At 38.6% G+C, this 18878-nt stretch overlaps 1 protein-coding gene across 1 annotated transcript in view; it reads left to right on the top strand.

The window, feature by feature from the left end:
* Positions 1-5023: 5023 nt before the first annotated feature.
* LOC149038154 (uncharacterized) overlaps positions 5024-18878 on the top strand; it is a 78801-nt gene continuing 64946 nt past the window's right edge. Inside the window, exon 1 of the mRNA XM_089186439.1 lies at positions 5024-5179. Coding sequence (XP_089042565.1) covers positions 5110-5179 — 70 coding nt within the window. The 5' untranslated portion in view covers positions 5024-5109. The remainder of the gene's footprint in view (positions 5180-18878) is intronic.

Genomic DNA, 18878 nt, shown 5'->3' with positions numbered 1-18878 from the left:
TTTTTTATCTCTTTCTCTTAAGGTGAAGTAATGCAATATTTTCGATCTTTTATAAAGTTATGCTCTTTTTCTGTTACAAAAATAAAAACATTAGGTACACAAAGTGTCCCATCTCATCCCACCCGGTCAAAAAAAATAAATCTTGCATGCTACGCATGCCTATGTTTTTACTTGGAAGCCAGAAAATTCCCAATAAACTAGTTTAGTGCGAGTGACATTAATGCATGAGTATCACCTTGCTTTCGTGAGCTGTACTGAGAAATATTGGCACTATGACATTTCTATACTGCCGTAACCTTGGGCCGATATTCCCTAGTAAAGACTCGTGCTCGAATGGTTAGTAAGAAGTTAGTACTGGCTTTCGAAAATGTGATCTACACTGTACATGTATCTAAGGCTATTTTGAATTCCAGAACAATTGATTTTCTTGTTCCTCTACATTTCTTGAAATTTTTTGTACGTGAAGACAGCCAGCAAGGATTTTATGATATTTGAAAAACAACTAGTCTGGATTATCAGGATAGTTAAAGTTAGCATCAAAGACAAATCAATTCTGTGCACAAAACAGAGTAAACATGAAATGATTGCAAAAACAATTAGTTTAATATACATATACTGGTAAACCACAAACATCAGCACCTGTACCAAATTGAAATCCATATCAACATACATCAGCATGTATTAGTGTATATATTTCATTGTTCTTCCTGTCATAAGTGTCCAGTTGAACTAACAGCCAGCTGCACAAATATGGATGTCGGTTCAACTGGAGAAAATTGAATAAAAAACTTACACATTTTGTAAGTTTTGACCAGTAATCCCTATTTAAAAAATCAGCTAATAGAATTTTACTTTGGTTTTGCAAAAGTTGTTTCTTATGAGAAAGGATTTACCATAAACTCTCCCCTCTTATGGAGACATGGTGGCCTTATGATTAGTGAGGTGGAGTCAGGGTCAAGAGATCTGCATTTGTAACCTGGCCAGGTCATGTGTTTTGTTTTTGTGCAAAATAATTTACTCTCACAGTACCCCTCTCCACCCAGGAGTATAAATGGGTAGCAGAAATTAGTTAGGGGAACCTGATGAAATGACAGGAGGGAAGAGAGAGGGGGGAGGGGGGGGGATAACCATGGGGTGGACTGTCATCATGTCTAGGGAGGAGTAATAATACCAAGTCGCTTCATGTGAGGAATCCGGGATTATAAGCTCAGGGTCTGGATGGGCCACTGCTTAAATACAGACTTCACCTAACTACCTACTACAGCCTCTGGTTTAAATAATTTCAATTGCTTCTGTTACGAATTATACGAACTTGCAACATACAGATCATGATTTTTTGCCCAATTTATCGCAGTCAATTAGGACTGTCTTTTGTAAATCTTGAAATTTTCAAAAATCTAGACAGAGGCGGAGTTTTCTATACTAATGTCTGAGCACTTTGTAGGCTTCCCGCAATCTGGCGGGACGCGTAATTAAGCACACAGTGGTAAAGGGCCCTTCCGCAGTAGCTACAAGACGCTGACAAAACTCTTCTCTCTTCACCGAAAATCACATCAAAATTTGCCTTTGCTAAATTTTAAGTGTGCTGCACGTATCAGCACCCCCGGGGAACCCCTATATATAAGAGGGCGAGGATGCGCGCCGCAATTTCGAAAATGACCCCTATAAAATTATAAAAGGTGCCTGAGTCTTATCTGTGTGGGAGTGGCAACAACAGATATCTACCCCTATAAAGTACCAATTTAAACTAAAAAAAATTGAAAAATCCCAAAACTGAGAACTTCTTTATCGATGTGCTCTAGAGGCTCAAGTCAGATCATTAAAATCGTCCTAGTGCTTACTAAATGCTTATTTCAGGTATTTTATCGAGCGAAAAACATCTTAAAAGGTACTAGCTAGGTCTCTGGCAGTCCACTAAAGTTGGAGACACCATAAAAGGTACCAGATCACTGATTTTGACCCCTGAAAGGTACGACAAGCATCCTCACCCATTTCTGATCGCCTCCTCCCCCACCTGCCCCACCAACCCTGTCAGCACCTAAAAACAGAAGATGTGATTTGCCAACTACGAGCTGTCAGTCTCATACCTCGTAAAATTCACGTAAAGTGGTTATTTACTTATAAAAACTTTAGGCACTGATCTGTCAGATTTTTATGCTGACAAAATCTGTCCTGCTTTGAGGCAGGACGGCTGTACTTTTTTTTGTTTTGTTCGTCTTGACATAATTTGGTAGGGATTAAAATAAATGTACGTCTGCATTTGTTAAACAGACTTTTCAAGTGCATCCGGAACTCGATCTGTGCACTTCTAGTCAAATTTGCAGTAAACTGCTTGCGTGTCGTACTTTGTTTTCAAGGTGTTCGACCAGGTATGACTGAAAATGGCACCTCGCTTTGATAAGAATCCTTTTGTTGTTGCTTATTACTTCCTGAAATTATCACTTGAAATTCGCTCGGTAATGTAAAAAAAAACAACAACAACAACAACGCGAGTAACACTTATATATCCAAATTCTTTTATCACAGGAAAAGTTGTAGGACCTGATAGCATCTTAGGGACGGACCATTAGATTTTTGATGCGGGGGGAGGGGGGGGGGGTGTTGGGGTGTTGGGCAATAACCCCCGAAAAAATCGAGCACGGGCTTAATGGAAGAAGACAAATCGTGCAACTGGCAAAAGACCCCCCCCCCCCTTCCCCGCATCAAAAATCTAATGGTCCGTCAATAAGGTACCTTTTACATTATTCAAAAATGGGTTTCATTCCGGAATGAAATGAATTTCATGCCGCCTTTACATGCAAGATTATTTAGATTATAAAAACAAGTAGTAAAAACAAGTATTTACGTCCTTTTTCTATGCTTCCCTCGCTCCTAAAGAGGATATAGATATGAGTGTCGTACCGCGTTTACTTTACACAGGTACAAAAGGTCGTCCAGAATAAGTGTTTCGTACTGGAATGAAAACCTCAATAAACTCATTCACAAATGACTTGTTTCGAATAATTTTACTCTGGTATGCGACAACCGGGATGAACTCGTTCTTGAACAAAACTCATTCCGATATCATGTAAAAGGCCCCAAAGAGTTTTTATTCCCAGAGCATCATGCTTTGCTTTCCTGCCAGAACACTATAAATTTCAATAGCGTTAAAGCAACAACCCGCTTTGAACTATTCATTTGTGTTGGTATCAATTATTGCGTGACTAGCTTCTAATATAACTGGGATAGGGGAAAACACAACGTAAAACCTGAGCTCCCGACAAAAAGTAGTACCCAAGCGTAATATAATGGCCGAAACAGTTATTGGTCTTATAAAATCATAAATAAATTAGGTAAGAGTGTTGCGTTAGATTTTTTTTACAAATTGTAGTGATTTATGCCTCGATATGCCAATAAAAGGTGGCGACAAGTAGGCACACCATATATATTTCATAGTCGCTAGTAAGTAAATTTTGCTGGACTTTGAGTTCGTCTCACAATAGAACAACACAATTGCACAAGAAAATTTTTGCAGTAACTTTATAACCATCCTTTTGTCTCTTTTAAAAACCAGAAGCTCAGTAGATTTTGTCATATCGGTCATTGCTAAAACTGTCTTTGTTTTGATGCTACTTTTCGACATAGAAAATGTATGTCGGACAAAAATATTTACCAAAAAATAAATATTTCTTTGCCATCCTCAATAATGTCAGGGGATTAAGTTTAGTTGATAAAACAAAGGATTATGCCGACAGAAATACCGGAGGTCAAGTAAATTCGTTACATGAGGTCACACAACTCGGGTTTGGAGGCGAGCGTGGCCTAGTGGTTAGGGCGTTGCACTTGTAAGCCGGAGGTCCCGGGTTCAAGTCCTCCTCCTTGCCACTGTATGGATTTGCCTTCGGTGGCCCCGAATTCAACTCCTGCACGCTTTGTAAATAGCCAACTGGTCTGCCTCCTACCAGTTGGGGTTTTTAACGAGTTTCTGTTCATTTACGATATTTGTTTCCTTATTTACAGTGTCCCCAATGAGCACAGCAGTGCTAAAATACACTGACACTTAAATTAAAATACACTGACACTTAAAGTTATTATTATTATTATTATTATTGTTGTAGCATTCAGAGTGAAAATTTGCACATTTGAGCGGTCCAACGAAAAAAATCATTTCTCAAAAACTAAGATTTATTTTCGCAAAAAACCTACACCACAATTATTAGGACATATTGGGCTACAAAATATGAAAGTAGGACAGAAGACGAATTTGGGTGACTTGCCGCCGTTTGTCTGATGCATGTTGACATTAGCTCTTAATTGGCTTCTGATTTTGTGTCTATGTATCCCTCCCATTCTCAGAAGGGAAAAAAATATTTATTTTGCAACTGGATAATATGTTGAGCTGATGTTTATAACCATTTGCAATCACCTTTTTTCAGGCCAGGATGACTTAAAAGAACAACTTTGTAAGAAGCATCAGTCTTCTAACAGTTGCTATGGCTACAGGAAGAAGTTCAATTAAAGTTCCACGTGAAAATGAAGACTTACCTGACAAAGAAAATGCACCAAATTTTGACGAGGACACTTTACGAGGTGAGCTAGGTTCAACTTCGGCTTCAGTAATTGTCAGAAAAATTTCTATTCGATCAGGATCAGTTTCAAGAATGCAAGCAGATGTGGAAAAGGATACATACACTGTATGACCACTTTAAAGGATATTTGACCAGTCATGACTCTCTTCTATGATTACAATATGCTGTTAATTGAGAAGATCTATGACACAGAAACTTTTGCTATTTTCTTTTCTAACAGTTCAAAGCAATAACACAAAGTTATAATAAGTTATAAGTCTCCTCGAGCAACCCACAGGCATTTGATCTTCATCCAAGCCAAAGAGGGTGGGGGGGGGGGGGAGGGGGGGGAGGGGTTTAACCCTGCCTGACTGGCGTTAGGGAATTTGAATAAAAACTGTCACACTAATAATTGTTAACTACGACAACAGACTTTGACACCTGTTTTTAATTTTATTTTTTCTTTGCAGCCACAGCTGATGTTTATAGAGATGAGGGTAATGAGGCCTTCAAGAAAGGAGATTTCATCAATGCTATTCATTTTTACACCAAAGGAATTAAAATGAACTGCAACGAGAAAGAACTGAAAGCCAAACTGCACAACAACAGGGCTATTGCACATTTTAAACTTGGTAAGATGATGAGAGCTTTAATATGCATTTTTTTTCTATTTTGAAGCTATAGAGTTGTCAGTAGTAGTTTTCTGAAAAAGGTGATAATTTTGAATGCATGCCCGGAAAAATTTACATCTTATCTTGGCCTCTCAAATATACAAAGAAGTAATCTCTTACCCCAGATATCAACGAGCATCACAAGTTTTTCTCAAAATTATAGTAATGGTAGTTGGTTTGCAACATGTATGGCTAATCAGAGATATTTATTTCAATAACAGGAAATCACCAGGATTCACTAGGGGATGCAGAAGTAGCCATTGAGTTAAATCCAACTTTCTTCAAGGCAATTGTGAGAGGTTAGATATGTTAGCTATACTATAATAATAATAAGAATAAAAAAAAGAACTCAACACTCCAAGGTTAAATGAGGTTAAATAGAGTTCAATCTTGTCTCAATGGACTTTAATTAAGAGGTCGAGACCACCCTGATGTACATTTGAATCCAGCTCTTGACTGCTACGCCATTACTTTCCATTAATCATGATGAGAATATTATTTTGAACAGGGTGAGGAACTCAATGCGGAATGCAAAGCAAAATTTCAGCATGAATATTTTAGTTCCTTAAGTCAAATGAGTCACGGGTGTCGGATATGTTAAGAGCGTGTCCACGAGAGCACCGGGCGGTCGTGCTACATGCCATCTCACCGATTTCAATGAAACTTTGCCAGTTTAAAGGGTCCACCACAAAACTCAAAACGACAAAGTGGTTTCTGTTTTGGTTTTTTTCCGGGGGGAGATAGACCACCCCCCCCCCGGTTTTTCTTGGTTTTCACCAAGGAAATCGCTTCAAATAGGTAAAATGTATGAAGCTCTCACTGCGATGTTATTTAACTGATTACTTTGAGAATTTGCACACACATTTTTACATCCTTAGTTAATGTCTGCTGCGAGTATCAGTTAATTTGATTGACGGCTTGTTAATCAACAGAGGCAAATATACGACTGTGTTTTTAGATTTTTCGATTCATCTAAATATTTTACAACTTTGAGGTCAAATATCTCCCGTTGCCAGAAAGCTACAACACTAATCTTAATTACCCTTTATAACCCATTATTTCATCTCTGAAAATCATCAAAAAAATGTTTGGGCACTACCGTATTTTTGTCTTGGATGCCTTTTAAAATCTGCGACTGTGACAAGTTTCTCTCAACTTCACCTGTCACGCAATTCTTGCTCTATGACAAAATAAACCTACATTTTTTAGCTCTTTTTATACAAGATGATTGATCAAGAAAGGCGAAATTGTGAAAAACTTTCGAGAAAAACTTTCGAGATAAATGTAGACGAAAAATCAATGGGAAAATCGTAGCGTTTCTTTCTTCGGTCGTTTATTACTTGGAAGATTTGCTAAAATCAGCAGATATGGCTTTTGTACGGCACAAAATATTGATCAGTTTCTAATTTGATTGTTTATCATCATCACTGCTCATTTTAGGAGATTTTAAAGTCACATGCTGCGTGTTGGCTGACATTATTACATGTTCCAGTGTGCTACAACTTCGGCTTTCACAGACGAGAAATTCTGCGCTCTCGCTCGAGAGCAAATATAAATTGTTCTATCGGACTAAAAACTGTGCTTCTATCCCGAAAATAAAATTAAAATAGTGTTGACGTTGTTACTTACCGCCATCGAACATTTACATACAGAACTCCGCTATGCTAACATCTGTTGTGTGACCCAGAGACTCTCCCTAGGAATTATTCAAGCGCTTTGTTCATGCTGTCTGCTAGATAACAATTTCAGAATAATCTGCAGATCTCTATGATTATTTACCTGCTTCGATCGTAAAATATCTGCATATTTTTTCAAGAATTCTATCACTACATATAAATCTACATCTCTCTAAATCGAGTGTTGCCGGCGTTTAGTTGCGTGACTTGTAAAATTTTTAAATAAGAATGAGCCAGCAGTAATTTGACGAGTAGCCTTCCTGCAAATTTCCCTTGATGAAATCCCAAGACATAGCCAGTTGTTTTCGTGAGCAAAGACAATAAATATGAAAGGAAAGTGAGATGCGAATGTCTATTTTTTTTTTAACTTAATAGCAGCTGTACCCTCTCCTGCAGTCTTCGTCTAAATTTTGTAAGGTCCCTCTTTATCTTCTGCCTTGTTCGGTCAGTTTCGAATTCTAAAGCTAGATCATTGGCATCGGCCTCTCCGTCCTCATTCATATTTACAGAGGGGGACCTCATCAATAAACCAATCTTTGTTACAGCAGATAACCGGCTGAAGTATCGAGCGATTTGCTGCTGTATCAACCGGTCAGTCTTAGACAACATTTATGGCTGGTGTTGTCTCTTAAACTCTCTCGATATTTGGGAGATCACATTAGAGGCGGTTGCCTTACTAGTTTCCTCCCTTGCCCAGCACACGTCTAGGAGATAATTCCCTGCTTTCTGAGAAAAGGTGACTGTTTTTGTGTTTTCCAAAGAGCCCATCCAAAGTCCTTTTGGCTAGTTAGGGATTGTTCGTCAGAATTTTTACCTGAGGTCCGACCTCGAACGTAGCAGTCCCTTATAGAATGGCAAGCCGTTCATAGTCCATTTCCTCTTGATCTTTCCCAGGCGGAATTTTTTTGTCGGCTTCACTGTGTTTGTCTTTGTCAGGGCACATTTGGATGGCAGCCAATGACTGAAACGTCTTGATAAATCCTTCTTTTAGCACGAATATCTCGTTTTCTTGTTCCGTCTATGACGGATTGGGTATAGTTCTCACGATGACCTGCGTTCAGAAATCTGTGCGCGTTGCTGATAACCACCCGCTTCTACGACTAGTTTGTTGAAGGTTTCTAATGTGATGAGCCTAGTGAGACCCTGAGGTGCTTCAAACTGTGCCAGTTGGTCTGCGCTATAAACTTGTCGCAGTTCTTAAGTCAGACGGAGGATCGCCCACCTTTATCTATGTGAGCGCCTCTATAGTACCTGCATATCCCTAACAATCATATGATATAAAGTTCATCTCAGTCACAAATCACCAGTTAGGAAAACTGATGTTCAGATAAGCGCTCTTCTTGCCCTTCTTCCTCATTCATTGTCGACTCTAAGATAGCAGTTACAGTACGCGTTCCATTTAGGTTTACATTCACCCACACAATCATATGATATAAAGTTCATCTCAGTCACAAATCACCAGTTAGGAAAACTGATGTTCAGATAAGCGCTCTTCTTGCCCTTCTTCCTTATTCATTGTCGACTCTAAGATAGCAGTTACAGTACGCGTTCCATTTAGGTTTACATTCACCTTGCCGCCACTAGAAAGACTCGCCACCAGCTTTGATTTCTTCTGCCATCTGCAGATTCATCTCTCTCTCACTTTATGTCTCCGATTTTTATGAGGAGGAAACTGGCATTTACGAACCCGAAGGTCTGAACCTCACACCAAGTTGTGCACGGTATTTGAGGTACATCGTGAAATCACGGCCTTCGTAATCTCCAAATAAGCCAATACGCGCTAGAATAGGCTCCACCTCGGACGAAACGCATGTTTGGGATACAACGAGGTCTCTAAAATGTTTTTTTTTTAAGCTGTATACCCACGAATTTAGAGGTATGAGATGTTGCCGTCCCTGGCCAGCGCGAGAAAAGTAACATTTGGTTCTACAGTTAGTTGCAAATGAACAAGACAACTGCACCATCTTGACTTTATCAATTCGAGTGTTAGATTGAATTGAGGGATTTTTAGACAGTCGATTTCTTATATGGCATCACTATGAAGACGTAATACAACTGATACACCTACACTACATAGGATTAACAATGTCTGTTGCGCTTTTGCGAGAAGGAGGAAAATATGACCGGAAGTGTACGCTCTCTTTAAAAAGAGTTTCAGAGACGTTTAGAGATGTCTATCTTTGATCGGCTGTCACAAAAAAATGACCCCCACCTTAATTTACAAGGAAAAATGAACTTGCCAACTCCTTGTTGAAAAAATTGGAATTCATTTGACCGATACGCCGGTTGTTTCAATTTTTCTTTTCCTCGGGCTGCTATGAAACAGTTCATAAATTGACTAATGAATAAAGTGTTTTGAAATACCGTTCGGGATTTTCCTTTTTTTTCTGCGTGTAAATCAAGGGTAGACAAAGTTTTTAAACATTTGACTAGATTTTCATGGAGTTCACCTGGATAATTTTCGTCGGCCAGAGTCAAGACGCGCCAAGCTAAGCGACATCGCCCTCCAGTAAAAAAAATTTCCAAAGAATAAACGTGGCGAGCGTGAGGAAACGCACATTTTTTTCATCATTGTCATCAAAGCCCGATGATGTACCTAAATTGGTATTAACGGTATGACAGGGTGAGCTTTTCGAGTTTCCGTTCAGTTTTTTTGTATTGTTTTGTTTTGTATTTTTTTTCTTCTGGTCTGTAATGATATCAATGGTTTCAGGTTCTTTTCTCAGAATTGAGCTACAGTAACAGTATGCTTCTTTGTGTTGTTGCCTTCAGGAGCCACTGCTTGTATTGAATTGAAGAGATTTGAAGAAGCAATCACTTGGTGTGATAAGGGACTAGCTCTATCCTTTGAAGGAATCTTTCATTTTTAACCGTGGGTATAATGGAAAAAAGTTTCCAGCTCATATACTTTCAAGGGAGAAAATACAAAGAAGGGTATTAATTACGATGGGAACTTGTCAGCTCATATACTTTAAGTGTGTGTGATTAAAAACTTAGGAGAAGTTATTACCTCATGACTTATTAATGAAATTAATCCTTTTTAGCCAATTTGACTTAGTTCTACTATCCATGCCAATAACTGGTACATTAGTTTAAAAAACCCTTTAATTTCCCAGCACAAATTTGTAATTATCCTTACTGTCAACCATACAATTCTTGTAATGTTAGTACAGAGAATTCAGTATTGCATCAACTAACTATTTTGAAATTGATATATTTTTTTTACTCTTAACGCTTATCTGATTGATATTGTATTGCTATTGTAAGGATAAATTCTCTTTTGGTCACTCACGGGAGTTAAAGGGTTAGAAGACTAATATTCATCCAGTTTATACATAGTACTTGGGTAGATGATCTCTCTAAAACAAGCCAGAACAAAAAGCTCTTAAATGTTTACATATCTTATGCAGATTTTCTTGCCTTCGACCTTTTGCCTCTACTTAGAGACTCAGAAACTTTCGTTGTGCTTTCCTATGGACAAATAAAAGTTTTAAAGATATGTATTTATTTTATGCATTTTTGTTTTTTCCACATTTTTACACACCCTTAACATAAAAAAAAATGACAAAAACAATAGGATCTTGTCGTCATTAAGACTTCAGGCTGTCAGTGAAGTGGGAAATAAGTCCATGGAGGAAAGAGATCCTATTAGTCATGACCACGGTAGTGCAAGTTCAGGTGATGTCAAGAAAGTCATAGATGTCTATAATCAGGGAAAAGAAGCCATAGAGTACCTCAACGTATATCTCAAAAAAGCTAAAGAAGTAGGAGACAAGCATGGGGAGGGTAACGCTTATGGCAGTCTTGGCAATGCTTATCACCGTCTGGGTGATTTCAAAAAAGCCATAGAGTACCACAACCTACATCTTAAAATAGCTAAAGAAGTAGGAGACAAGCATGGGGAGGGTAACGCTTATGGCAGTCTTGGCAATGCTTATCACCGTCTGGGTGATTTCAAAAAAGCCATAGAGTACCACAACCTACGTCTTAAAATAGCTAAAAAAGTAGGAGACAAGCATGGGGAGGGTAACGCTTATGGCAGTCTTGGCAATGCTTATGACAGTCTGGGTGATTTCAAAAAAGCCATAGAGTACCCCAACCTACATCTTAAAATAGCTAAAGAAGTAGGAGACAAGAATGGGGAAAGTAACGCTTATGGCAGTCTTGGCAATGCTTATCTTAGTCTGGGTGATTTCAAAAAAGCCATAGGATACCACAACCTACATCTTAAAATCGCTAAAGAAGTAGGAGACAAACATGGGGAGGGTAACGCTTATGGCAGTCTTGGCAATGCTTATCACCGTCTGGGTGATTTCAAAAAAGCCATAGAGTACCACAACCTACATCTTAAAATAGCTAAAGAAGTAGGAGACAAGCATGGGGAGGGTGCTGCTTATGGCAATCTTGGCAATACTTATCGCCGTCTGGGTGATTTCAAAAAAGCCATAGAGTACCACAAGCTACATCTTAAAATCGCTAAAGAAGTAGGAGACAAGCATGGGGAGGGTAACGCTTATGGCAGTCTTGGCAATGCTTATTTTAGTCTGGGTGATTTCAAAAAAGCCATAGAGTACCACAACCTACATCTTAAAATAGTTAAAGAAGTAGGAGACAAGCATGGGGAGGGTGCTGCTTATGGCAATCTTGGCAATACTTATCTTAGTCTGGGTGATTTCAAAAAAGCCATAGAGTACCACAACCTACATCTTAAAATAGCTAAAGAAGTAGGAGACAAGCATGGGGAGGGTAACGCTTATGGCAGTCTTGGCAATGCTTATCACCGTCTAGGTGATTTCAAAAAAGCCATAGAGTACCACAACCTACATCTTAAAATCGCTAAAGAAGTAGGAGACAAGCATGGGGAGGGTAACGCTTATGGCAATCTTGGCAATGCTTATTTTAGTCTGGGTGATTTCAAAAAAGCCATAGAGTACCACAACCTACATCTTAAAATAGCTAAAGAAGTAGGAGACAAGCATGGGGAGGGTAACGCTTATGGCAATCTTGGCAATGCTTATCACAGTCTGGGTGATTTCAAAAAAGCCATAGAGTACCACAACCTACATCTTAAAATAGCTAAAGAAGTAGGAGACAAGCATGGGGAGGGTAACGCTTATGGCAATCTTGGCAATGCTTATCACAGTCTGGGTGATTTCAAAAAAGCCATAGAGTACCACAACCTAAATCTTAAAATAGCTAAAGAAGTAGGAGACAAGCATGGGGAGGGTGTTGCTTATGGCAATCTTGGCAATGCTTATCACAGTCTGGGTGATTTCAAAAAAGCCATAGAGTACTACAACCTAGTTCTTAAAATAGTTAAAAAAGTAGGAGACAAGCATGGGGAGGGTTTTGCTTATGGCAATCTTGGCAATGCTTATCGCCGTCTGGGTGATTTCAAAAAAGCCATAGAGTACCTCAACCTAGATCTTAAAATAGCTAAACAAGTAGGAGACAAATCCTCGGAGGCAATGGCCTACTGTTCACTAGGAATGGTTTTTGAGTTACAAGGTAGACTGCCAAAAGCCGTTGAACATTACCAAGCTAGCATAAACTTATTCAATTCCTTGAGAGTACTTCTAATATCTAAAGATGAGTGGAAAGTTAATTTTCGAAATCAGCATCAAGTGGCGTATACGGGTTTTTGGAGAGTTCTCGTAGAACAAGGTAATGTAGATGAAGCCTTATTTGTTGCTGAGAAAGGACGAGCTCAAGCTCTGACCGACCTCATGGAATACAGTTTTTGTGGTGGAACAAGTCACCACAAGGGAGAAGATGAAGATTGCGCAGTTTTAAAAAACGTTCCATCCAACACTGTCTTTCAGGCAGTGGACGAAGCTAACGTCAATCTTTGGGTTGTGTCCAAGGGAAAACAAGTTCACTTAAGACTAAGTAAACTCAAAGGTTTTGTTTCAGAGAATAGTAGATCTAGCCTGTCCTTTGAGTCGTTCATGCTCGGTGTCTATACACAACTTGGTGTTCGTTCTAATGTGAGATGCGAGAATCGATCTTTAGATGCTTTGAGGGAGGGCCGTTCAAAAGTGGATGAGAAAACCAAAGAAGCCAGGCCTCAACCTCACATCCAACAAGACGGATGCTTGAGCACTTTGTATGATATCGTTATGAAGCCAGTGGCTGACTTGATTGAAGGGGATGAGCTACTCATTATTCCTGATGGACCCCTGTGGATCGCTCCTTACGCTGCATTGAAGGATGAAAATTCTAAATACCTGTGTGAATCGTTCACAATCCGAGTCGCTCCATCGTTAGCAAGTCTTAGACTCATTGCCGATTGCCCAGATGATTATCACAAAAGCAGTGGTGCGTTACTTGTCGGAGATCCGTGGGTATCCGAGGTTACTAACAGCGAGGGAAAGAAAGTCTTCGAGCAGCTTGAGTATGCTAAAAAAGAAGTAGAAATGATCGGAAAAATTCTGAATATCACGCCAATCACTGGCAGTCAGGCCACGAAACGTGAGGTGTTGAAAAGACTCAGTTCCGTTTCCCTAGTTCACTTTGCGGCACACGGATGTATGGAAACTGGCGAAATTGCTCTTACACCTGACCCACACCGAATATCTACTGTGCCAACGGAGGAGGATTACATTCTAACAATTGGAGATGTGTTGAATGCTCAACTTCGGGCCAAACTTGTTGTGCTTAGTTGCTGCCACAGCGGCCGGGGCGAGATCAAGGCTGAAGGTGTGGTTGGCATTGCGCGCGCTTTTATGGGGGCTGGTGCTCGGTCTATTGTGGTGTCCCTGTGGGCGATTGATGACGAGGCTACTCTTGAATTCATGAAATACTTTTATCAACAACTTGCAGGAGGTAAACCAGCAAGCAAGTCACTGAACCTGGCCATGAAAAGCCTCAGAGAATCAGACAAGTTCTGCGACATCAAACACTGGGCGCCCTTTTTGCTGATTGGAGATGACGTCACTCTTGACTTCATGGCAAAGGAAAGAGAAAGTTTGAATATGAAATCGCATAAATGAAAACTTTTTATTTCATCTCAAAATGAATGACGCAGGAACTTGGAAGGTTTAAATTCTTTTCTATTTTGGCGCTTTTTGGCTATTTTTCATTACTTTTCACTTTTTTGTTAAATGGAACTTGAGATGTGTGACTTTACTTTGGTGAAGAAATAAAACAGACTATTTCAGTATATTTTGTTCAGTGGAATTGTTATTTTTTTACCTTTACAAATTTAGATGCTTGCGAAGAGAACAAGATGCAACAAGGCTTCTGTTATTATTGCCTGAAGTTGTTGAAGGCGACGACGAGGTTTTCGTTTCGCCAAAATGACACTCAGATCTATTCCTTTATTGCAATCGGTCATGTATAAAATAATTTAAAGGTTTTTTTCTTGTACACAACCAGGAGCTTGTCCACCGGGTTTTAATTACGTTGATACTCTAAGCTTTTGATAAGCAAAGAAACAGCTTGTCATTTGCAAAAGGTGGCGAAATTTTAATTTCAAAAATGTGATTTGCAAAATTCGCAGCCATATGTGAATTGATCTTAATGGTTTTTCTACGTCATAAATTACTTTGTTGCAATTTGCAATTATCTTTACAAAAAAATTGATTATTATTTTCAACTTTTTTTCAATCCATTTTAATGCAATCTAATTCCATCAGTGCCAAGATTGCCATTCTAAGCTTAATTTGAAGAAGTAATCATCAGAGATGATGTTGTTGAATTTACTGACCATATGTTAGAGACATTAGACCTACTCTCAGGGGTGTTGTCAGCTTCTAGTCCCGTGGGCCCGGCCTACAATTGTTTTCCGCCCGCTTGACTTTTCTAATATGACTCTTACAAATGTTGAAACAAAAATTGAAATTTCTGAGGAAAAAGGCCTCCAACAAGTCAAAGAGCTGGTTACAACGGCCTGCTTTCAATCAAACGAGTTTGATCAATTTTAGTCCGTTTTATCAAACACTCATCAGTTTGTGTCAGAGAACGACGACAGAGAGAAATTGTCCATGTAATCTTAACAAGGAAATAGCGAAGCAGAGTTTACTTTAACTGAAGTTTCCATTGCTGTGACTTTTAATGTAGGTGACATGGAATTTGTTGTTTTCATTAGGAAAATATTTACGCCAATAAATTAGGGAAACACTTGAAGTAAGCCATGTAGTCCTCAGTGGGAATTATTTTGGTGAAAATGTTTATAAATAAATGTAAATCTAGGCCGTAGTTAAAAAGGTTCAGGGCTTCAAGATAAAACTTGCATTTTTTTGAAAATTTACTGTTCAAATTATTTTTATGGCTTTAAATTTACCTTAGTATAATTTGGAGATGTCTCATGATATCTTTCTTAGATTTAAGAATTTATACTTAGGTATTCAGAGCACGCTTTGTAATTAGAACCCGTTATGTGGTCAAAAGTTTAAGGTATACTGTATCACAGCTGTTTTAAAAGAAATTTTTGTCAAATCAATGTTAATTTTTGACAGATTTTCATAACTACCATTGGTATATTCTGGTATAAAATGTAATAGTTAACCTTGCACATGATTGAATATGATGTAACGTAGGATTTTAAAAACAAGCTGGGACAATTTCGACTAAACATTCTTTTTATAATGTCAGTGTATTTGGTGTGAATTGTTTTGATGCTATTTGTATTTAAAGTTGAAGCTATTTGTCCATTTACCTTAGTTTTTATTCATTAACTCATTAACTCCCAAGTTCAGAAGAAAAATTCTCCCAACTGATAAGAATGTGTTTCTTTGTTGCTTCATTCTGAGAATTCGATGAAACATAACGTTTTTAGTGAAAAATGATCCGCTAGTTTAGATTTTCTCTAATTCTTATTGACACCATGTTTGTCGGTGCAATAATTTTTTGAGGAGAATTTAAGTTATGATCAATCTTGGGAATAAATGGGTTCATTTTAGTGTCTCCGTTTAGCGCGTACTTTACTTAATGCCTTGAACAATTTAATGCAGTTTGTATTGTACTTTTTTTACTTTTTTGTGTAAGAGAAATAGAGAGTGTATAAAATACAAAAACTGCCTTTGTTTTCATTGTCTGTCTCCATATTCTAAGGATTCGCGTGAGATGCAGGGAGAACAGATCCTACGGGGACTTCAATGCTTGTTTTGACCCGCGCGCGCCAAGTTGATAATCTTTGCAGCTGATAGTGTACTGACATTCCATGTTTCAAGCCCCCACTCACTTAACAAACGCTCGTCGACTCTTCGATTGTGTCTCTTTCACTGTCTACCGTTCTCCATATTGTCACACGATTTTGAATGCCGACGGACGTGTTCATACTGTTACCTGTGTGCGCCCTTTTTACCTTTTTACACCTTTTCACATTTGTGCATCTCTTTTTTCTCTTTCCTTTTGTTCCTTCCCTTTTTTTCATCGTACTTTTCCTTTATTCCCATTTTTACGCGCACTTCTTTCATCGCCCTCAACTTTATTGTTCTACGCGCTTCATTAGACGCGACTATCTCCTTGTCTGTTTCAATTTTCATTCGTCTCAATCCTCGCGCAACGTCAGGTCTCTTACAACTCATATACCTCCTTACTTCCCCAGAGTAGTTGTTAGTATGCTTATTTTGTTCACTTTAGGATGGTGTCCTCTTAGCATCATGTCTAGTAAAATCGTAGTTTTCCTTTCCACTCATTCCCAATCCACAGGGGGTCTCAATTTTAAGTCTCACTTGCCAGTGTTTCCTCTCCTCGGTCCTCTCATCACAGTGGCAGCTATAAAACGAAAGAGCTCCCTCCAAGTCTCTGCGACATAATCGATGCATTTTGTTGGAAACGAGTCCTTCAATTGGACTCCATGTCTCCTTACGTTGTAGAACAAACTCCTCAAATACGTATGCCTATATGCCCCTCTCCTCCTCCCCTAAATAGCACTGTACATCCCTTTATTGCAACTTTTAAAATTATACAGCACAATACAACATTATACCCCTGAGTAGCACTGTAAATCCGTAAAATGAAGTAACTGTGCAGCGCATCACAACAATATGAACCCCTAAATAGTACTATGCCTACCTCTACTGAATTTTTTTCAGCATACAGCGCTCTATAAACTATTGCTCCAATTTGGCACGAAAATAATTGTGGATATTTGTCCGCGGACATTATCTATTCCAAGATGCCAAAACTGTGAGCTTCGAGGGACAATGTCCAAGGACAAATATCCGAACATATCTTCGTGCAAAATAGAGGCTACTGTGATTTTTATCCTTCAATTATTTTGCAATGCTCGTGAAAGAATCTTTATGAACAGCTCACTGAATTGAATTAAATTTGAAACGAAGACTTATCGAGGTAGACGTAAGGTTTGCAAATTGGGCAATATCGCTTGCGTGATATTCTTGGATATCACCCAGTATTAGCTGGGGGATATTTAGTCACTTGCGGCGTTTACACCAATTGCGCGCGAGCAAAAATATTTGATGGATCATAAAAAGCAACAAGTACCCCTAGATAGCACTATACTTCCCTCTTCCACGATTTTAATCACAATACAGCGCTATAAAACAACATGTACCCTTAAATAGTACAATACTTCACTCTTCTGCAGTTTACATCACTGTACAGCGATATACAACAATATGTACCGCTAGATACCACTATACTTCCCTGTTTTGCACTCTACATCACGATACAGCGCTATACTATAGTTCCAAGCTTTGTGTCTTTCTCCAAGGTTCATTGAATACTCGATGAAAACCTTTGCGTCGTTCAAAGAAAACGCAGCATTTTACAGCGCAGTCGTGACTCGTTTGACGTGAAGACAAAGAGATGGCGAGTTGATTAAGTCTATAAATTTCAAACTCTTAAAGGCGGGAAATATTTCTGAAACAAAATCATTCAATAACATCATTATTAATTCTGAATAATGTAAATTCGATTCACGTTTACTTTAGATAATAAATTTTACTCCCATTTTGCCAATCATACAAAGAAATCAATACACTAAGCAATACCTTCAACAAGACACAGTTACACAGTTGTAAATCTCCCTCCTCATCCTCAGTAGAACTATGCTATCACAAAGGTGGAATAATCGCGGAAGAATAACCACGCTTAAGACCTTCCTATATACCAAGGAATTCGTGCCACTGGATTCGACATGTGCCAGTAACCTACTTTCACATTTAACGTGACGTTCAGCTAAGATCAGCAAACTGTTTCTTTTTTTCTTCATTTTAAACGATTCCAATCCTAATAGTGGTATCATATTTGCATAAGAAAGCTAATGTCAACTCGAGACTCTGCATTAATTTTTTTTTGGTGAAATGAAACAGAACAAACCAGAGATACCACGTACTTAAAACACTAACCGTCTAAACATTTTCTTCCACATGACGCTCTTAACGGGCTCAACGAGCTGCCAAAATTCTCTTCAAATCCGTTTTCGTTCGTGTGATAGCTTGACTTCTATTTCGATTTGACAGTTCAGTTCGACAGTTTGACTGTTAAACCTTAAATGAAGATTTGTAGACACCAGCTGAATAGATTTATGAATTTGCTTAACGGCGAATGAACGCATTGAAATCAAAATTGATTTTCTTTAAGCTCAGCTCACTGAACTACAAGTCTGCTGTCAGATGATTAACGTGGACGCTATTTTAGGCCCTTAAATTTCTCATTTCTCAATGCGTCAGCAATTGAAATTGTATTCATGAAACAGGGACGCATTTTGTGACACAAATCTTGGCAATGACTGGTGTGAGCCGCAAAGGTAAAACGGACGATTACTGGTCATTCTGATTTTTCGGTCATTGCTATCGTAGTGCTTGTGGTCATAAGCATGATCCTAAGCAGACCCTTGCAAAAGTTTCACCAAAACTGCAGAGACCTGGAGATTTTCGCTTAAACACACAACATTGGAGTTATATCAAGTAAGAAAAAAAATTATTTTTGATTTTAATGAAGCCTTTTGAATTTTCTGAAACACACTTGCAAGTGCAGTGACAGCTGAATGTTCCTAATAAAGACGAAATAAC

This window comes from Pocillopora damicornis, chromosome 11 (assembly GCF_964200805.1).
Source record: "Pocillopora damicornis chromosome 11, jaPocDami1.2, whole genome shotgun sequence".
Lineage (NCBI taxonomy): Eukaryota > Metazoa > Cnidaria > Anthozoa > Scleractinia > Pocilloporidae > Pocillopora > Pocillopora damicornis.
The sequence above is the reverse complement of the archived record's forward strand: the minus strand, read 5'-3'. Positions and strand labels throughout refer to the sequence as shown.